The sequence below is a fragment of the Delphinapterus leucas genome, chromosome 14 (assembly GCF_059928025.1).
Source record: "Delphinapterus leucas isolate spDelLeu-1000000601 "Yukka" chromosome 14, BTC_Dleu_Yukka2, whole genome shotgun sequence".
NCBI lineage: Eukaryota > Metazoa > Chordata > Mammalia > Artiodactyla > Monodontidae > Delphinapterus > Delphinapterus leucas.
In genome coordinates this window covers 85,787,017-85,809,098 of record NC_143142.1, presented here as the reverse complement: position 1 = coordinate 85,809,098, position 22,082 = coordinate 85,787,017, and the positions used below count along the sequence as shown (strand labels likewise).

The window sequence follows — 22,082 nt, the reverse complement described above, 5'->3', positions numbered from 1 at the left end:
GCTGATCTGGAGGAGGGAGCCAGTAACTGTGCTAGTTTGCCGTCTGGGGGAGAAGCCTGTTGCAGTCTGTTGACAGTCAAGCTGATGTGTAGACTGGAGACACCAGTCTGTTAACTTCCCGTTAGGACAGAGGATTTCGTACCCTCATCTTAAACACCTCCTTCCCTCCGTCCTCCCAGCTTAATTATAGCACCATTTTTATTAAACTCATCTTCGGTATCAGCATGATGACTATGTAAATATTGTTCGTTGATGAACCAGGTGATTTGATTTTCTTTCTTATACACTTGTTTAGTTTTTACCGGCATTAATGTTACCTCATCGTTTTTACCAGCTTAGATTTTTAATATGCTGTCACTCATTCTTTCCAAACTATCCAAACTTTCTTAACATATTTTCCATACAAATGAATATACCAAGTCATCCATCACTCCTGTTCTTTTTCTCGTAGAGCCCTCCTTTTATCTGCTCTAATAAGAATCCCGGAAATTCCCTTTGCTGCTCCCAGGTTGATCTTCTGTCCCTGAATCTCAAGACGGATCTGCCTTCTGCAAGAGCATATGTTTCAGCAGCTTCATGCAGAAAGGCACACGGGAGGCAGACCTTTGGAGAGATTACACATCTGACACGTCTTTATTGTACCATTATACTTGATTGATAGTTCAGCTGGATATACAATTCTTGGATAATAAAATTTTCCCTAAAGAGTTTGAAGATATCCCTTTTTTGATTTCCAGTATTCAGGACTGTTTTCAGAAGTCTGATGACGTTCTTTTGACTTCCTTTGTGTGATCTGTCACTTTTTTCTGACAGCTTTCAGTATTGCATATTCCGGGCTTCTGAAATTCCATGTTGATATGCCTAGTATGGTCCTCTTCATTCATTTTGCTAAGCACTTAATGGGTCTTTCAAGCTGAAAGCTCGTATCCCTCAGTCTGGTAAATTTTCTTGGATTAATTCTTTGATAATTTCTTTCTTTTCCTTTCCCCCATTTTCCCTTTCTAGAACTTCTCTTTGTTTCAGATTCCCCCGTATTGATATTTTAATTTTCTGATTTGTTGGATCTCCCATATATTCAATTCCTGTGTCTTTTGGTCTCACTTTCTGAGAGCTTTCCTTGATGTTACCTTCCAACCTTTTGACGAACCTTTAAAAATGGCATCTACTTTGCTTTTAAGTTCCTGGAGTTCTTTCTTGTTACTTTTTAAAAATACAGACATTTGTTATTATTTCATGGAAACATGCATTCTCTTATTATCAAATGGCAGCTTTGGACGTCCCCTTTAAATATGTTTCTGCTGAATTTCTTCCTTTTCCCCCTTCTTATTTTTTTTCTTTTTGATTCACGTTGCTCCTTGGCCTTTCGCCGATATTGGAGTGCGGCACGAAGGCTGCAGAGGGATCTGACAGTGGTTGGTTTCTTCACTGGGAAATCCGTCCACATCTATCCATGGAGGTCTTCCTTCTGGGGCGATTCTCTTTCTCCAGAAAAGAATCCTCTGGTCTTCTAGCAGGGGTCACTTATTTGGTTTCCACTGTGCCAGAGCCCAGCAGGGGTGAGACTGGGAAGGTGGTTCTCAGTATACAGAATGTCCCCTGACCCCACTTTTCGCACGGCACCCCCAGTCCTTGCTGTGCACCCAGTTCCAGAGCTTCCCCGGTTGGATTCCTCTGGCAGAAAAAGCTTCCAGTCGACCCTTGGATTAGGAAGTGGGGGAGGGGCGCCGCCTGGCTGTGGAGGTCAGGCCACTCCACCTGCAGCACGGGTGCCCCAGCGTCTCCTGATTCTGGAACACAAGCGGCCCCCTGCTGACTGGGAGCCCCGCCTGCTGGCGCCGAGGACCTGCTTTCTCCACGTCCCTCCGTTAGCTCCACCCTCCCACCCCCACCTTCCTCAAGCCCATCTTTACCTCTGCTGTTGCCCGCCGCCCTCAATCCCTGCATCTTTGTAGGATCTCACCTTGCTAGTCCTCGGCTTTCTTTTGCGGGTCTGGGGCAGGGGACACACGCAGGTCTGTGTTCAGTCCTCATGCCCAGCTGAGTCCAAGAAGTCCAGGCTGTCAGGTCCCCTCACGGAGTCCGCGTGCACCGCGACCCCTGCTGACGAGCCCCGCTCGGCTGCCTGGCGGTGGGGTGGCGCGGCAGGGGGAGCCAGGGGAAGACCACAGGCCACCAGGCCCGGCTCCTCTCCTGCCCGCGAACGTTCAGCGCGACTGAACTCAGCTCCTGGCTCAGCACCTTCTGAGGGTCAAAGGGCGGCGAGAGCGGAAGGGGAGGCGCTGGACCTGGGGGCGCTCTGGGGGGGGGGTCACCAGAGTGGGTGCCCACGATCCAGTGGGTACAGAAAGAAAACACCAGAACGTCTACTGATATGTGTTGTTATTAAAAAATCAAAGAGAATCTGTGGACGGGGACGCCGCCTCACCGGGGCAGCTTGTCACCTGCGGTCACAGGTGCTGAGGGCAGAGCCAGGCCCACAGAGCAGACAGCGCAGTGCCTCACGCTGCAGCTCCCCCGTGCCCGGCCCGGTGGCCTCGAGATCAGGGGTCGTGGTCTTCACCAAGCTAAGCCTCGCAAGCTGTGCTGCAGACCAGGGGCTGGAGACGGTCCCAGAGACGCGGGCCCAGGGGCTGAGCCCACCCTCTTCCTCCTCGCGCTGCGAGCTCCGTGCCAGCCGACACCACTGTAGCTCGAGGTCTGGCCAATTTATCGAACATCCGTTGACACCCACTCTTTGAAAAGGGGAATTCTGCCCTAATATGTAACGATAGTATATATAGCCTTTTCCGTCAGCCAAGCAATAAAACACAGTTTACCTTCATTCCTTGAATGGCTCTATTTTCGTGTTTGTGCAGTTACACTACTGGTGCACGACATGTGTAGATAATGCGTATACTTGCACACGTCGGGAGTGAACAGCCTGAGGCACACAGCCCGACGCCCCGGGCCTCTGCCTGCGCCTGCCCGCAAGGCTGTCCCTCCAAGGGGTGCTGGCGCCTGGGGAGCCCTCCTCCCACAGGTCCCACACGCTGGGGCTTGGTGTAGGGTTGGCTGTGCCTCCGAAGGAGCGAGGGCCCAGCTTTCTGTGCAGAACAATGAGGAAGGGAGCAGGGGGCAGGACGGGGCACAACGGCCACCCACAGGCCCCGTGGTGGCCCCAGAACTGCTCCTGGGCCGTTGCTGCATCTTCCCAGGGACCCCCTGGGACGACTCCTCCGTCAGAACCCAAGACCCCCAAGCGTGCTGCTCCACTTTCAGAGGCACAGCTGCTAAGCCTGAAAAGCGATGACGACCTTTGCAAAGATGGTTTGCGCAGAACCCAGCCCTCAAGGGGCATGTGGGTTAGGGGGCGCCTCCTCCCAGCAGGAGTCCTGCCCTCCACAGGGTCCGCAGGGGAGGGGTCAGGGAGAGGAGGCCGCTTCAGGAGAGACGCTGGTGTCTGGGCCGCTTCTCCAGCTGCCCTCCCCAGGGCTGAGGCTGGACAGCCCTCGCCCCCATCCCAGGGGCCCGGGCCTCCAGCCGGACTGGCTCCACCTGCATCTCCCTTGGGGGAGTCCCCACGACGGCATCTCAGGGCTGGCCTTCTTCTGGGATTGAGGGGCCCAGGGTGGGCTCGGGGCCTGGAAAACCCAAATCACATTCACGAGAGGAAAACACAGGAACACGCATCAGTGAGCAGATCCCAGCTCTCACAAGTGGAGAAGTAAATGGAGGAGAGAAGCATCTAGGGAAAGCCGAGATGAACCAGCTGTCCCCTGCCTCCTGTCCCTGCAGCGGAAACCTGCCTGGGTCAGTGTCTGGATCACACAGCACCTGACAGCCGCTCGCTGCTGCCGCGTGCCAAGAGGGACACCAGTACGCTGACCTCAGGGACCAGGACACAGGGTTGTGCCTCTCGTCAGCATCCTGGATGCAGGGCAGGGAACCCTCGAAGACCTGCTGCCCAGGAGCTGCTCAGGGAAGAAGCAGCAAGTCACCGTCTGCCTTCAGATGGTGGGGCGGGAACCAGGGCTTCTGCTGCCTGCTCCCATCCACTAGACTGTGGGCGGGGCGAGGGAGCCCGCTGCCGGGGGCCTGGACATGTGCAGGTGCACAAGGCAGGGAAGGCCGGGGAACGCTCCAGCGGAACGGGAAAGTGCGGCAGGAAGAGGGAGAGGAGAGGCTGGCCCGAGGGCGGTGGGGGTGTCGAGGGGTCCAACCCCAGGTCTCCTGTCCCCTCGGAGGACTCAGGCCAGCCTGTGAACACACTCACCCAGCAGGCCGGAGAGCTGGGCGCAGGCCTTACTGCTGCAGGCAAGGCTACCCCAAGGTCCACGCCAAGGGCCTGGCGGGCAGAGAGCGGCAGAGGGCACGTGCACGTGGAGCAGGGTCGCCCTCCCAGCCACAGCAGCGCCCTGCTGGCGGTCTGAGGGGGGCTGTCCCAGCACCGCAGGGCTCTGGCAGCATCCCTGGCCTCCACTCACTAGATGCCAGTAGCACCCCTTACCCCTAGTTGTGACACCACCCACACTGGAGCTGTCCCACTTAGGACTGCACTGTGGGACCCCTCGGGTCCCTGGCAAAGGGATCCATCCAGATGTGTCCCGCCCCATCCGGATGCATCCGTGGCTGTGAGCATAAGCCTTCTTCCTTAGACCATGAAAAGTGACTGGAAATTGGGCATCAGGGGTTGCTGGATACCTGTTGTTCTTTCCAAGGGATCCCCCAAGACTTCTGCCCCTAAGACCTGCTCCGTAAAGACGTGTGGTTGGATCTAAGCCACTATCGAAGCTTCCCGATTTCAGAGGTACTGAGGCGTGAGCGTGTGCCTTTCTGGAATCGAGAAACCTGGTATTACTTTCCTCCTGTTGGTGTTTCTCTCTGGTCTCTAACGGACCAGCTTCATCTTGGGCCGCATCAGGGACGCAGCTGTGTGTAACAGCAGGCTCACAGTCGGGGCTGCATGTCCTGCCACCACAAAGATCCCCCTCCAGAAGAGGAAAAGTCATAATCATTCAAGACCACCAAGAACACCAGGATTTCTTCTCCTGGCATCAAGGAAGGAATAATGGGTGGAATAAATGGCACTGGCTCAGGACCTCAGGGCTACTAGCAAGCAATGGGGATAAGCGCACAGAATTCTAATTTTAAAAGAACAGAGCACAATTAGCCGGGGGTCCACAGGCACAGACTGTTATGCTTCCCTTAAGATTACGGTAATCATGAACCAAGAGGAAATCTTCTGCCATGTACTCCCGTTGACAAAAAGCTCAAAAGTCACCTTGACACGTACGACACGACCACGCGTGAACTCAACTCGGTATTGGTCATGAGGTTTGGTCTTAGGACCTTCCTCATCAAGAAATCCCAGCAAAAGGTGGAAATAAGTAGAGAAATGTGTGTTGAGCCACTTGACCAATAAGAATTCTGTTCACACTGCATCTACTGCTCAACTCACGCCAAAGATTTTTGTTATTTGAGAAAATTATGACTAAAAAAACAGAAAGGAAGGCGAAGATGAAAATGAGGAAGACTGCAGAATAGAGAACTTGTGTATTTACCCACTCACTCACGATGACCAGCTGAGGGCCCACGGTGTCCCAGGCTGCGCTCATAGCTGAGGGCAAAGGTGACACTGCCCTTGAACTGACGCTCTGTTGGGGAAGCAGAGACAAAGGATAAGCCATCTGAGCTCCGTGAAGCGCACAGAGCAGGGAGCAGGTGGACAGCCCTCACTTCGCACCTGCCCAGAAATCACATCCTCGGGGACGGGGTGCGCTCCAGTTAACATCTCGTGTCGTGGCCAGAGCCCAGCCTCGCCTCTCAGGGCCTTCTTCTCCATGAGGGCGAGAAACCGGCTTGCAAGATGCCTGTGACTGCACCACTGTTAGCAGGAAAGTGCCTCGCTGTAAAGCCAGGCTCCATAACAGGCCACATCGGGCAGCTCTGACGCGAAAGCATCCTCGCCTCGGTGACCTGCAACAGGGGCAGAGGCGGAAGGCGGACCCAGCCAGGCGGATGCATCTCCCTTAGGGCTCTGGCCCCCTTTTCAGATGGGTCAGAGTGGCTCTGAAGGTCCGCTGAGGCTTTGGGGAGGGGCAGGGCCAGAGGACAAAGGCCATCCTGCTAAGGGGGCCCCTTCCCAGCCAACACTGCCCTGACCGCTTCCCACGCCTGGGGCAGCTGGCAGCCCCAGATAAGCCTGAACAAAGCTCCTCATCTCCAAACACGAACCCAGTTTGGAAATTAAAACACAAACGTTTACTTCGTGTTGCCTTTATCCCTCTACTTAAAAAGTCATTTGAAGAGTAACGCGAGCCATTCTGGAGCGAACTGGAAATGCAGCGACAGTGTGGACTGTTTCATGTGCTCTTGTTTATCCCGGTGATAAAATACCTTCTCATGATGCTGAAAGTCATGTTGAAATTAGGTCATTTTAAAAGAATTTATTAAAAGGTATTGAAAACGCAGAGCCATGGAGTAAGTAAAAGATTCCTTGACTGAGAGATTTATAATGGATTTACTTAATTCTCCTAATGGGCCTTTGTGACCATGTGATTGAACAGGTGGTTCTGTCCGTCTCCTGGCTGGGCTTGCGCTGTCCCACACCCTCCGCGTCCAACTGCGCTGGAGAAACCGGAATCCTGGGCTGAGCTGGAGCCACCAGGTTCTCTATCTCATGCTTATTTCTCGAGACGAAGATTCCTCACGAGGCCTCTGCTTCAGTGATTTTACAGACCAGAATCCAAGGCAAAACAGTGCTTAAGTGACTTCCCCTTATTTCCATAACGTTGTGCACTTGTCGCTTTGCTGGCACGCAGACGGGCACAGGTGCCAACAGCTCTGGTCCCCATTCTAGAATCCTGCACGCGAATTCTTCATCAGGCACCTGCCTCCACGAAGACCATGCGCGTCCCTCCTGGTGACATAAGTTGGTCTTATACTGAGTTCTCTGTTCCTAATTTCCATCTTCCCTGTATTAGAAAATGTTCGGGGTTTTCTCCCAACTTGTTGGCCGGAAATGGGGGCCCCTGGGGAAGCGCAGTTCACGAGCAGGACTGGAGGGAGGCCGGGTCCCAGGTTCACTGATCGCCAGCCACCTGGGCCGCCCGCTGCCACCTCACCTTCACTCCCTCCTCCAGAGTCTCCACAATATTTATTTCACGGGGCTACTTTTCATGGCGACAAACCATTATCCCACAGTTGAAAGCCCGACCTCCAATTATGAAAACTGCCAAAGGGACCACGAACAGGAGACCATCACGCTCTCCCCTCTGCGTGAAAACGTCCGGCGCCGGGTCCTTCCGCGCTCTCGCGGGCGCATGCGGGGACCGCCCCGGGGCGAGGGCGCAGGGCGCCTGCGCACTGGCCACACTCGGACCGCGCGCCGCTGCCGCCGCCGCCGCTACCGCCCAGGCCCGGCCGTGCTTTCTCTCTCCAATTGAAAAGCGGCGCCAGGTTTTCCCGTCAGCCGCTGCCACGTCTCCAAATGGCTTTTCAGTGTCAGGCCTATCAGGAAATTAACTCATCACGCAGTGACAGCTGCTAATTTTTCCCCCTTACATGTCAGATGGATCGCCCGCTGAAGCTAATAATGAATCACCAAACCCTGATTAGAAGGTGCTTCCGAAACGTATAACTGCCATCTGAGCGAACTTTTTTCTTCATGTAAAATGATATCGCCCTAGAGGAGCAGAAAACGGATTGTATTCTTCAGCAAGATGGAATAGGAGGCGGTTGCTTACGTGCGCTGGGCGCTCTCTTAAATGATGGGCTAATCTTAAACAGTAAAAGGAGTGAGAACTTAACAGCTCTTTTTGTAGTTTGCTCAATGAAGGGCCTTTCTTCTTTCCTAATTTTCTTCCTAGAACCTACTCTGGGTTAGGAGTCTAAGCTGGTACTTCAGTTCCTTCCTTATGCCATTGTTTCATGTTCGGGATAACAAAAGATTTGATAGAACCGAGAGATACAAATTCTGCCCATTGGTCACAGGATTTCCTAGACGCGGTGCTACTAGGCAGCGGGGCCCTTGCTGCTCAGCGGCGTGGTGGGTCCCAGCGGCGCAGGTGGGCGTGCCCAGAGCCAGGCCTGGACCTCCGCGGGGTCTTCTGCATGACCTGTTAGGTGACTGAGCAAAGAACTCCGGGCTGAGGCTCCTCCGGGCTGTCTTCTAGGGCTTGGGGTCCACGTGTCTGGGTTGAGTTGATAAATGAATGGAACTTTCAGTGCTACGCTGACAGCATCTTATCACATTTACCGGGTTCTTCAAAGCAAATCAGGGAGCAAGAGGAGTGTGCTTTGCCTCTCAGGTGATGTGGGTCTGTCTGCTTGGGCGTTGTGTGGGGTAGGACTTGATTTGGAGAAGCCTCCCCCACTCGGCTCCTACTGTTCAGTGAGGCCAGAGGCATCCGGAAGGATGCCTGTCTGAGCCACGCACTTCCCTTGTGACCTTATGCGGCTAGAGCTTTCTTCGTACGGAGACGGCGCTGCGGCGACTCTCCACCATGCACGCGGCATTGTCCACGTCCGTAGGCTGATTCATCCGGGCAGGGAGTCCCGGCTTCCTCGCCACGGGTCCTGGAGGCGCAATCGTTTAATTGGCTGTAGTTTAATAAAAAGGTGTTCCTTTTGGATTACAGTCTCCAAGTGAATATTTCTGTTGCTTTGCTTTTTTACTTCTTTAAGGTTCTACTGTCTTCTCCAGCCCAACCTCCAGGAAGGCTAAGGCTCGCCGTGTGTCCCTTGCAGACGATTGAGCTGCGGGGAGAGCGCCCGCATCGCCCTCGGCTGCGCCTCATCATTCCGAGGCCCACAGTTGTGTATGTGCTGCTTCAGTCCCCTCACATTCCAGGAGCTGTGTAGGGAGAGAGAAACGGGAGCCCACGTTAACCCGGCTCTACAGGTAATTACAGGACACACGAGCTTAGTGACTCCTCTGCAGTCCTTCGGAGCCTTGAAACACCTTCGGTCCAGTTTTCCTTTGCAAAGGCCTGCTCCTTTCACAGCGCATACAACGTGATTGCTGGTTTGACACTGCAGGCTACACTGGTTTCATGAAGGATTAAATGCCACCCGAGACATATTTACCCTAAATAAATCACAAACGGTAAACTGCAGCATGTCAGTGTCAACACCCAGGACTGCGGCAGAAAGGTTAGCCGTACAGCACTCAGCGCGGCTAGGGATTAGCGTCCAAGCCAAGGGCCGCAGGCTACAGCTAAGGGAGGAATGATCAAGAAGAAATATTCTCACTGAAAAACATACGCGCCCCCCCCCCCTTTTTTTTAAACGTGTATGAGAAGCTTGGCGAGGGGCATCATTTTGTAAAGGTCACCTTCATTCCGACAGCACGCGGGAGTTGCTGCTGTCACTGTTTGCCTAAGACGGTGTTGAACAGCAGCGGAACTGCCCGGCCGTTTTTAAGCATCTGGAGCAAGTCGAACCCAGCTAGTTCTGAATCACGGTGTCAAACCTGAAATTTTCCCTTTTATTTTTTTGGAGGGGCAGCTGTATCAAGGGAGGTGCCCTCGGATGGGCGGGACTCAGGGCTCTGAGGACGAGGTCAGGGGAGGGGTAGCCGGCTGAGCAACCCAGCCAGGCTCGTTTCCAAGCTCACCTCTCAGGGAAGGTGTAAACGGGACTTTCATTTAGACCAAAAAGGTGCCATTTTCTCTTTCTTCTCTCCCTTCTGATCGTCTCAAGTTTTAGATACTAAGCATGACAGACTACGTTACTGTCACCAGAATCTAACTGGGCCACGTGCCAAACATTGAGAAAACGGCACTGGGCTGCAGAGATGGCCGGCGGAACCCAGCACACTCGACGTGGGCAGATGGGGAAGGGAAATGAGTGTCAGACGCAGGCCAGTTCTCTTCAGTTTTTACAGCTGCCCATTGATGGGTTGGCTGCTGGAAAGAAAATGTCATCATTATCTTTTAATGCTATAATTTTTATTTCAAAGAAAAGAGAAACAGAACAGAAACAACCTTTGCATTTGGGGGAGGGGATGATTTTACAATTTTGGAAAAGGAAAAGGAGCAGTCGTATCAAGACACGAGTCACCCGGCTATGAACTCGCGTCCACAGTTGCGATGATCCCACAGTGAAGCACAGACAGTCCTGCCGGGGCCGAGGCTGCGGGGCACGGCTCTCTACCACTAATGTTTGATGTCAGCTCTTTCACGTGGACAGAAACCACAGAGAAATCCTGCGAATATGATATCGACACTAAGAAACATTTGCTATAAAAGCAAAATATTGATACAAACAATATTTTCCAGAGTGCACATTTCATATAGACTTTATTGTATGAAACTAAGTCAAAATTAGAAGCATTGGGTTTTCTTAACCAAGGTTTATTTTAACTGAATATAAACGCCAAGGCTTTTCTTAACCGTAGGCTTAAGAAGGAATCTTTTAAGCAGAAGCAACCAGGGCGATGACCACACCTACGATGCCTGAAGGGAGGAAATCCATACATGAAATGAACAGGCTGCCTTTGGTTTGGGGACGCTGCGATCCTAAAATTTCCAGAAAAATGAAGAGGAGCCGACCGCTTCGACATGGTAATACGTGTAGCTGCAATTTTTAACCAAACGTGTAATAAAATGTTAAAACAGCGACATGCTGGACTGCAAGGGCAGCTGTGTCTCAAGCCATGAGACACACTGTTGTCACTCTTCTACTGCTGGGGCACAGTCCTTCCACAACTGAAACGGGAAAACATTTGTGGGGGGAACGAAAGAGAAAACAACTTGGCTTCTCGTCAGCACAGCGGACAGAACAGAGGGAAGAGCATCCAGAGAAGAACCAAACAGTAGACAGACCTGCCTCCGGCGGCCCCGCCCCACACGCGCCGGGCTCCCGCCCTGCGCGTCCACGTGCCCCGTGCGCGCGGTCGGCAGGGGCGTCACCCGGCCCAGAGCCTGTGTGCGCTCCCGGGCGGCAGCCGTCACTGTCGCGAAGGCTTTGCAAACGGAGCGCAGGGAGCACGCGTCTTGGGTGCTGGTCGCTCCGCGTCCGCCCGGTGCCGGGGGTGGGGCAAGGCTCCGGGCTCAGGCCTCGTGGAGCTCGCTGCTCTCTCTATGGCTCTGGATTACCGCGGCCGCCGGGGAGCCCTCCTGGGTGTATATGACCATGCTCGTCAGCTGCTCTGTTTCGCCGGGGACCACGGCCTCGGCGCTGAGTGCGGCCCCGGCCTGCAGGATCTCCTGAGAGCCGGCCGTCTCTATCACGGTGTGCGAGTACACGCCCGTCTCGTCCTGCGCCCCCGGGGGCAGTTCTGTCACGATGTAATGAGTCGCCCCCTCGGGAAAGCCGCCGCCGGACTCCTGGACCATGGCCTGGACCAGCTCCTCGGTCACGATTATCTGCGAGATCTCGCCATCCGACTCTGCCAGGTCCACGCGCTGGCCGTGGGCCTGGGCTTCCTGCATGATGATCTGGGAGCCTTCCCGGGCCAGCATATGCACGGTGCCCTCCTCGTTCACGATGACCTGCGTGACACCGTCCTTCATGAGCTGGCCGGCCGCGGCCGGGTCGCAGACTGTGAACTGCAGCACGCCCTGCACCACCTTCCTGAAGGCCAGCTGGGCGCGCTCCTGCGACGCGATCAGGGCCGCGGGCCGGACCGCGCGGCTCAGCGCCCCCGCGGGCTCCAGGGCGGTGCCACCGTCCTGCACGTCGTGGCACACGTGGATCTCGTGGGCCTCGGCCGGGGTTGCGGCGGGGTCCGCCGCCTGCCCTGGCAGCGGGACCAGCACGTCTCTGGGGCCGGCCCTGCCCTTCTCCTCGGCCGCGGCCCGGCCCTCCGCCCCTCCCAGCTCGGTGACCGCGCACAGCAGGGCGTCCAAGGCCGAGGCCGTGTCCGGCGGGGGGATGCCGGCCTCGGCCAGGTCTAGAATCCCCTGCTTGGTCACCTGCTGAATTGCAGCCCCGCTGGGGCTGAGGGGTGCGTCCATGCCATGGCCTTCCATCGGGGCCCCCACGACCACCACCTGCGTGGCTCCGTCTGCCAGCTGCTCCGGCACCCCAGGCCCGGGCGCCCCGCCGCCCACGGGCGCCCCGCTCTGCCCCGCAGCGATGACCTGCCCGTCCTCCGTGATGTGCACCACCCGGGCCACCTGGCCGGCCAGTGCCAGCGTCTGCAGCGTGGCCGCGGCCGTCTCCTCCACGGAGGCGTCCAGGGCGAAGTCCCCGTCGTAGCCCTGGATGATGATGACCTGCTGCACCGGCTCCGGCGGCGCCGCCGGCCTCCTGCTGCCCTGCAGGGGCCTGTCCTTGACCGGAGACTCCTCCGCCAGCGCGGCCGCCGTGAAGGGGCTGTCCGTCTCCACGAACGTGGCCCCCTGGCCCTTCAGACGGCATTCGTAGGACTTGGACACAATGCCTAGGGGAGACAGGGACCAGTTAGAGTCCAGAAAAATGACTTTCAGGCTTAAAAGTAAGACAGCTCTTCCGTAGAAGCTTTAGAACCTCAGCTGCTCAGAGCAGCCGGCTCCCAGCCTCGGGGCCTCGGGCTGGCGCTGGGCGCTCGAAGGAATCTGACACGGGTGCTCCCGGCTAAGAGCGGTCACAGAGGACGTCTGTGCTGTGAGTGGGCGATGCCCACACCTCTGGTCTACTGTCCGGATACAATCTCATCGGCCTCCCTTCGCTTTTCAGCTCCTGGGGAAGGGATACGGTCGAGTCCTCTCAATTACGGTCATTTCTAACAAGATACTCAGTCGGTGGTGGTGAGTGCAGTCCAGTAACAGTCAGTAGCAGTAGCTCCTAACCCAAAGGAAAAATCTTTTTTTTAGCGTCCAAATATTAGCTACAGTACATTTGTTTCTTCAACAAAAAGAATGAAAGCTCTGCATATTAAATTTATAAATAAGCCCTGGATAAACACAGCTCTATGAGTTTCACCTTCTGTGTCGGGCGCTAAGCTGGGGGCAAAGGCGGCTGGCCCGCCAGGCGTGCCCCCCCCCCCCTTTCCCCGGAGGCCTGTGGGCAGAGCCCCGGGCGCCCAGCCCAGATGCAGGGGCTCTGCCGCCGGGGCTCAGGGGCGGTGGACAGGCCAGAACTGAGTGCGCAGCCGCGTCAGCCACGAGAGCCGATGCCACGCTGTCGCTGTGACGTTTGGCCAAGCGCCTGGCATGCAGCCACCATTCAGCAAAGATGCGTTTGTTGAATGACTTAACTATCGTGTAAGGTGAGAAGCACTACAGCAGAGAATAAACACACTCAGGCTCACAGCCAGCCGGAGGGAAAGGAATATTCAAGCTCTCCCTTGGGGCTGGGAAGGGGAAGAGCCTGGAGACAGAGCAGCCCAGGGCCAAGCAGAGGTGAGTCTGGGGGGCCGGGGGCTTGGGCTGGGCTGGCTTTTAGGGGATTAGATAGCTCGGCCCCCGCCAGGCTCTCCGGGCCTCTTCTGACAGGAGGCACTAAGACATCTGGACCACAGTCTGTGGAGAGAAGACACCTGTTGAATGTTTTTAAGCAGGAAAGTAAAACGAGTGCATCTGTTTTAGAACTGTGACAGAGGGTACAGCATTTATTATCATAAATACGAGCCCCAAATTCCTCTTAGTGAAAACACTGTGACTGTTTCAGAAAATGCAGAGATAAGCCCTTGGGACAAAGGCATATGCAAAATGCAGGGGTCAGGAGAGCCCAGAGGAGGGCAGGACTGGGGAGAGAGCGCCTGCAGGCTGCTGGCCTCAGCCCGATGGTCGGTCCCATCAGACAGCAACTGTCCCTCTCAGTCTGCATCTGAAGTCTGGACATCTGCCCGCCCAGGAAGGCAGAGCAGCCCCGAGAGGCCTGCGGCTGCCGCCACACTGAGAGTTTCAAGCCCATCTAACAGATCCCGGGGCTGCAGGCCTGAGCTGGTCTCCCGTTACAGAAAGGAGGCTCTGGCCGCAGAACCGAGGGTGGAGGAGGAAGGATGCGGGGAGGGTGAGAGGCAGGGGCGGGTGCTGAGGACGGCAGGGTGTGTGCACACCCGGCCCCCAGTGCCACCTGTGACACAGGCGACGCTTGTTTAGTAACTCGACAGGGAAAGTATGAGTGAAAATTGTTGTCTCTGTCTTCATAAAAAAGAGTTTAAACGGAGTTCCTATTTTCTCCCTCAAGTCCTTAATTTTCTATCAGTTTTTTATTACAGCCTCCTTCCCTCCTAAGTAAGAGAATGATCTCTAAATGATCTATAGTATTTCTTTATCTCAATGGCAAACCACTTTTTAAAAATATTCCACTTTAGTCTCCCTCATGTAGGTCCTTTTTTAAAGAAAAGCACACTTTACCCTTACCAAAGGAGAAAAAAGGATTAAGACTTATTAGATTATTATTGCTAACATCCCTTAAACATAAGACAACAATTTTGCTTACTGTGTTGGTGCCAGTCCGTATGAAAGCATTTCTTTCAATACAGAGTCCACTTTAAGCAAAGACCCAGACAAGGCCTGCCTTTCAGCAGGTACAGCATCTCAGGCAGGAACCACAGAAGCTGTTAAATCATATTTACCAAGAGGACACAGCGGGCTCACATCCAGACTGCAGGCAATAGTCCCGGATTGCGAATCATATGTGAAGTTATAAAAATGCAAACTCCTGGCCCATTCTGTGTGTGCTGGGACGTTTCATGTTCTGCGTCCACAGGTTCACAGGTCAGAAGTCTCAGGAAGTCAAGCCACCGCATCCCCCTTAACTCTTGAGGCCAGAGGCAGCCTCCCACTGGGTCGGGGTGAGGGAGCCACGGGGTCTCCCGGGGCCCTGTGCTGCGGGGTCAGTGGGGGCAAGCTTGGGGTGCGTCCTCGGGACTGATTTTCCATACACCATGTACTTTCAGCCTCCGAGGCTCTGATTCCTAGTGAGGAAGTGAAATGTGTAAGTAATCCATTTTTGTAAGCAAAGATTAGGAACGATTAACATTTATTCTTTCTCAGAGAACTCTCTATAGTGCGAATCTTAGAAAGCTCATGGAACCATAGACTCCGTGGTCAGGAAAAGACCTGTGGGTCAATGGGACCGTCCCCAGGAGCAGAAAATCCTGTTTGCTCATTCAGAGAATGCGGAACACTGGGCCCAGCGGACGCTGCTCGGGGCTGGGCAGTCAGCGGCAGGTGAACCAGGTCCAGCCGTGCCCTCACCAACCAGGCCAACATAAACCATCTTTTTTTTTTTCTGGCTGCAGCGTGTGGGATCTTAGTTCCCCATCCAGGGATCGAACCCATGCGCCCTGCAGTGGAAGCTTGGAGTCTTAACCACTGGACCACCAGGGAAGTCCCTACCATCACATCTTAAAAGCTGTTCAAACCTTCCTAGAGGACGGTCCCAAATGTCGCCGATTCCAGCTAAATGATCTCCCTAACTATGGCTTTCTCTTGTTTACCCTCCTAGGAAAGGGGGGGACAACGGGGACCACACAAGCAGGCTCCCAGCCAGCTCTGACTGAGGTGTTCAGTGGCAAGCAGCCACCGAGCACCCACTGCGGGGTGCCAGGCGGTCATAGCACAGGGCAGCAGTCCCCACACTGGGAATCCTACCCCAGGGTCTCTGCAGGCTGGCCCAAGGTTATGTGAGCAGATGGAGAGTTTTAGGGAATCAGCCCAGTGTGTCTAAACTCACCTGCCCAGGGATGTGCCTGCCTTAGAGATATCCCCTCCACCTCCCCGTGACCCTCTGCTTTACAAAAGGAAAACACACCCTTCACCATGGGACCCTCAGGAGGATTAGAGCTCAGAAGATAAGCATGAAATCAGGTTAAACCACTCAGACCCTAGAAGAAAAGGGCTGAATCACCTGTGGTCCGTATGCTTTAACCTAATCGTGTGGGCATTTTCTGAACTTTAATCTTCCTGAACTATCTCTCGTCAAAGAGGTCAGAACGGGGCTCAGCGTAGGAGCAGAAGCCCTGCCCGATGGGTGAGGCACCCCACGGGCTCTGAGTTCACCCCTCCACGTAGGCCTGGGTCTCACCTGGTGGGTGTCGCCATCTCTGCTCAAGTTGCCACCTGCTAGGACCCCAAGATCTCCTGTCTACCATACTTGCCAACGTCTTCCTCTGCTAGGCCTGCAACTCCTCCCCTTGCCTCTACGTTTCTCCCGTGGATGGAACACTGCCCGTGCCTTCCTTACACTCTGAACCTGATCCAGTTTGTTTCTGCCCATTCTCTAAATCCAAGGTCATTTTCAGTTTAGAGTTTGGGAGAAAAAAAGAAATATGGATACAAGACATAAATAAGGCATCCTTCAAATCACCCTCCCCCGTCCCTACCTGATTACTGCCCTTACATTAAAAGAGGAGGAACTACTGTAGCTGGGAGAGAACAGATACCCTGCTCTTTGGTATTCTCTGAGGGAAATGCTGCAGGCTTGAGTCCAGGCAATTCCCTTCTTCAGTCTGCAACTGGACGCGAAGCCTCTTGGGTGCAGAATTATCCTCTGGATCCCGTGTGGCACTGATAATTACGCCATTCTGAACTACTTACTGACTGTATCTGAATCCGGAGGTGGGTTAAGCCACGTCCAGACCATTAAGTGAGCTACGTGGGTAAATACTGCTGTCACTGTGGGGTGTGACAAAGCTCATGATCAGCAACATCTTCACCTCGGCTCAGCCCGAGCCCAGTGAGCCCATCGCGGCTCACAAACGTGAGTGCAGGTCTATCTTTGATTCAGCAATTGAATAACTTCGAGAGCTGTCACTACTGCTTTGAAAAATAGCACCTATAAAATGTAACAGCCTCGATCAGATTGAAAAAGATTCACCCACTGAAGACTCTTCCATTTCGCCCATAATGAATTCATGTTGAGCTATGCAGAAGTTCAAGTGTCATTTAAACTAATGTGAATCTCTTCTGTAACTTTACATTCTGACTGGGCTATGACCAAGAATTTACTGGGCACATCAACTTCAATTTTTGAGATCTTTCTAGTAACTATGAACTGTAATGCTCACTGATGCAAATGGCCAGATGGATACAGTATCTGGAACACAGCAAGTTTGTACAGATTTTATCCTTAACCGCTTAGTCACTGTTATTGCTCCAAAACTGCGCAAATCTTTAATGAAGCACGATAATCAACATATTATTTACATTACACTTGACAGCTTTCAAAGACAACGTAGGACTTCAGTATGCTAACAGTAGCTGATCAAATAGGGTGTCTAAATCAGCCTTTTTTGGATCTGTTTCCAATAGGACAATAAGTAGCTTCGTGTAGAAGGTGCAAATGCGGGTGAAATGCAGCCTTGCGCCCGTGTATGAGATCCCAACTCACTGTTTGTTTGCTTTCTTTCGTGAGCACAGAGGTATTTTACTGCCTTCCCATAGCTCAACGCATTGGAAGTTTACAACTCGGTTGAAATGAGAAGAGTTCTTTTCGGGGGGGGGGGCGCGGTTTGAGGAGCTGTTTTCAGGGAGGTGCTTTCTAATTAGGCTCCCTTCTCCAGAAGATTATTGTGGAGCTCAGTGCCTTCTCACCTGTCCCCTTTGAAGAGGACATCTCCAGAGCTGAAAACACGAGCTCCGTCACGCAGGAGCAGAGGGGTTAGGCTGCAGACTCATGCTCCCCGGAACCACGCTAATGGCTCTGTTCTGCTGTCTGCCGAGCTGCTGGGAAGCTACAAATAGGGTTTACTACCTGACTACTTCCTTTTTGTGTGTGTTATTCTTTCGTTACTGTCATCGTTTTTTCTCACAGAATAAATACCTTATGCTTTTGTTAAGCTTACATTTAATTAAAACGTACAGAATTTGTGCAGTAAGCTCAAATGAAACAAATAAAACAAGGCCCCCTCTCTTGAAGGCATACGTTGTGAATGAAAAATGTCATTACAGACTAAAAAATTTTGCAGTAAACAGGGCCTACAGAGAGAAGTTTCCCCTGTAATGACATCCATAAAATACACAAATGGCACTTTTAGCACCATCCTGAATATGGCATTTTCTGTGCTCTACACACAATCTAAATGGTCTGCTCATAGAGCATAATACTCCATTGGGTTTATAGAACAATCAATGTTCCATAAAATGATGTATTTATCCAGTAGTAAGCTCAGCAGTTACTGATGTGCGGCGCCGCAGGACAGAGGCTGGGCGCGCACGCGGGCTGCAAACCTTGGCTCACCTCAACCGCTTCATCTCATCTGTGTCAAGTAATTTGTTGAAGACTCAGCTTGGCTTAAAAAAAAACTTGTAATAAAAATTCATAGAGTTTTCAGGAGAATGAAAGCTGATGACAATAGAAAGGTCACATTGTGTCTCCACTAAAGGGGTCAAAGGTCATGAGCAGTTCTAAAACCGAAAGTAGATTTCATGCATCGCCTAGCAGATAAAGATGGCATTAAAAGGACTTGTGTGGCTGAAATGCCGACCGCGCCAGGGAAGCCTGTGCTAACATCCGATGTGAGCCACTTTGCTGCCAGCAGCCAGCATTGATTTTACATTTCTAAGCTACTTCTGAAACGGTATTACATGTTTATACACTGCTAGGTTACGTCTCAGACACCGTGTGTGTTTTAGATTTTATATTTAGGGAGCGCCCTAAGCTTGAAAACGCTAGGCTGCCTCACCGTCATAATTAAAGCACCTCAAATATGACGCAAGTAAGAAAGTAACGCCTTTTATATAAAAATTTGGGGCACACATGACACTGTGATTCTTAAGCCACATACAGTTTTCCTCAACTTCAGTTTTAAGATGTAATTTTAACAAGAATGTTTGTTACGAAATCACACTTAATGTCTATTAAAATGAAACAATATTAACAGATTAGGCTAATAAATTAGAGCCGTATTTTAACGTCAAAAAAGCTTCTACGTTTCTCAAGTGAAAGCAGGAAAAATGACAAATTAAAATTCAATGAAATATAATCTTTTAGAAATTTCAAAGCAGGTAATAAATTATCCTTATAATGGCAGCCACCAATAGTATAGCCAGTCAAATTGATATCAATAACTGCTCTATAATGTATTTATTTTCTTGGACAATAAAAATAACCGGTATTCCGGTATTCCTGCAGGAAGCCCCCCACGAGCGCCCCCTGCAGCCCAGGCTTGAATAAGTGCCCGATGCTCCCCACACAGAATGCTCTGCATCCTGGCATCCCTGCAGAAAACCCCGACCAAGTCGTTCAGGAAAGACGATCACAGCCAGTGTGGTCCAGGATCGTAGTGGGCTGTGGACCAAAATGACAATTTCACCATCTTTTTCTTTTTTTTTTTGAGAGGTAACAAAGGACGGTCAGTACCTTATGCCTATTATTTTCAAGGGTTAGAAATGCATTCTGGCCAATGTTAATAAAATTCACACACAAATTAGAAATATTGAGGTTACTGGAGAACAAAATTAAAATTCTCTTCAGATTCTGGCATGCTTGTTGAGTGTGATGGCCATACAAGTGAGACCTATTTCAGAGCACAGGCTTAGTGCTGGTCGTTCTGAAACCTACACTGCTGTGCACTGGCCTAAGGATGTGTTAAATACATGACAACCCGATAAATAATTTTGGTAAGTATCTGCTTTATGCCGCAAATAAGCACAACGGTCTGTGTTAGAGAGTTATAGTTAAAGTCATCGCTCTGTCCTTAATTTCATGAAGGCCATTATGTTATAGGAAGAGATGAGGAAAATTATTTTTCTGTGAAAAATTAACTGAAGTCCACATCATTTCTCAGAAGCTTTCACATAGGTTCAAACATACAGTTTTATAAGACACGCCGTGCGAGTTTTACTGAAGGAAGATGTACAATAAGGCAGGAGCCAGATTTAGGTAACAAAAGCCTTAGTCCTTTTTTCCTCAATTATCACTAGTAGTACCCTTAGGACTGGCAGCGATCAAAGGTAACCAGATAAGACCCCTGAAAGAAATTCTAAGATATCCAGGAAAAACCAAGAATAAATTTAACGTTAGGTTGGAAATGCAGAACCGGCCAGGTTTCTAACTTTGCGTGGAGGGTCTCCACGGGCCTCGGTATTTCCATGGGCACTGAAGAGTGACAAAGAGTAAAAGACAATATTTTACCTTTAAAGTCACAAACCCTAAGCAATTTTGTATTATATCAGACCCTTAGGTATATACTATCACTCCCCTGCATGAAGATCTAATGGGAATCACACACACAAATCTCCCTCAGGAAGATGAGTCCTTTAAGGTCATCTTGACAGGCTTCTGGGCACGGATGCTGCGGGGAGGGCATGTTAACTGCTTCTCTGCTCCTGCCGAGGCCTGTCCATCAGGATGTGACCACAGAACTTTGGAAATTTGACTCGTGACAGAAATAGTGTCATCATGCTTCACGAATGTGACAAAATGGGACTAAAATTAGAAGGTAAGGTGCCCTGATCTCGTCATTTACCCTCAAAGAGCACTTCTTAAAACAGCCAGGTGGTTTACTAGCAGAAAGCGCTCAGATGCCTTGAACAAGGCAGGGAGGGTGGGGGCTGTGTGTGTCAGTGCACTTGGCATCCTGCATTCATTCTGGGGGTCACGGTGGGCCCTGGCCACCATGGGGGAGCCCATCTGGGACACTCGTGTGCTTCCCCAGTGCGGCTCTCACCCTGCGCCTCCGACCTCACCTGTCTCATGCTCGTGGTACCAGCTGATGAAAAGTAAACTGCGCCCCACACGCTTGCATTTGGGGAGCTTGGGGGCTTGAACAAGCAGTGGAGTTTTAGGCCAGCAGCATTTCTGAAGGCCTTCGAAGACTCCAGATAAACAGCAGCCCTGTCTGTTTACTGCAAGGCTGCCTCCGTTTGACTTAAAAGATGTTAACTTAGACTAGCACTGACATTCTTTTTGGAGTTATGGAATCAGAAAGTTAGGAAGCCCGACGATCTTTTCCTAAATGTGCTCTGACCACTTATAAAACTCCCCATACAGATAATGCAATATTAGGAGACAAGGCCTAGTTTTCAAAAGTTGTAACTGTTACGCGCACTTAAAAGGTAAAATTATGCAACTAAGAAGCCCAGCCAAGCCGTTAGTGGGCCTCCGCTAACAAGGCTGACTTCACAGGCCAAGAGCAGATTAAACTGGCCTCCTTTGTTTCTCTGGCAAACCCTATAAAAAAATCACATTCACTTTTGGAGGCAGGTTCAGATTTCCCATGTTTCATAGTACCTTCCTATCTTTGCTGAGGAAATGAGAGCAGGCTGACGTCTGTCTCCATCGTAGACACTTTTGTATGAAGGTAAAAAGCAAACCACTCCTCAGTCACAGCACAGAGGCACCATTAAAATCAAACTTACAGTATGCGGGACCTGCAGCCGGGCAGAGCTCGCTGTTAGTATTTTAATCATTGGCAGGGCTTTCGGAGGTCCCGCACCGTTCACGGCCGAGCGGCAGCAGCGCTGGTACACTCAGAACAACGCGCGCATCTTCTCCACGTACTACACGAATCATCCACTCTGGGCACGCGGCTGCTGCCTTCCTGTTAGGCTGCTGTGGGTGAGGGCGCCCTGAGCATCTCGTGGCTGGGACCTGCCCCCGAGGATGGGCTCTGACGACAGCAGACACCCTGAGTCTGGAGAGTGAGAGCACGGGGCGCCGGCGCCCAGGTGTGGGCGGCAGGTGCCGAGGAAGGTCCGGCAGTGAGGACCTGACCACTGAGCTCTAAGACAAGCAGAGTCAACGCTGACTCGAGTCCGTGAAAGTTCGAGTGAGTAGTGGTTGTTGGCCTGTCCTTCCCGGGGTCCACCAGGCTGAGTCGGGGGGCGCTGGGTGCTGTCCTGATCTAAGGCTGGTCCGCCCGGCACTCGGCCTTCTCTGCAGTGAGGACAGGACAGAGGCAGGGTCGGGGTTGGGGAGACTACTGGTCAAGGTGGAAAACAATGATATATTTTCTTCTGAGCCAGTGAATTCCACCATCTTTATTTTGAACATCTTCCTAAATACCTAAGTTAAACTCCTCTGTTAAAATTGCAGAATATTTATATGCCTGGGAGAAGAAAAGTTAAAACTGATTTTAAAATATCAAACAAAAGACAAATTTTGAGGCTTGAACCCTCGCTTTGAAATGAGTGGAATGAATGAAAATAAACTTACAAATTGAAACACTGGCTGAAATGCCAGCCATTGAAATCTCAGGTCCATGACATGGACATGCCAGGCGC

The 22,082-nt window shown here is 52.0% G+C and overlaps 1 protein-coding gene across 3 annotated transcripts in view; it reads right to left on the bottom strand.

Annotated features, from left to right (window-relative positions):
* Positions 1-9,940: 9,940 nt before the first annotated feature.
* ZNF407 (zinc finger protein 407) overlaps positions 9,941-22,082 on the bottom strand; it is a 422,449-nt gene continuing 410,307 nt past the window's right edge. The window contains exons 9-10 of one of the 3 annotated variants that reach the window (XR_016387665.1): positions 14,489-14,830; positions 12,257-12,367 (exon numbers count right to left, since the gene is read on the bottom strand). Coding sequence is in view for 2 of the 3 variants with exons in the window: in XM_089895325.1 (XP_089751451.1) it covers positions 11,034-12,367 (1,334 nt within the window). In the remaining variant the exon portion in view is untranslated. Of the gene's footprint in view, positions 12,368-14,488; positions 14,831-22,082 lie in introns of all 3 variants that reach the window. The other 2 variants (XM_089895325.1, XM_022560021.3) reach the window with 2 other exon arrangements.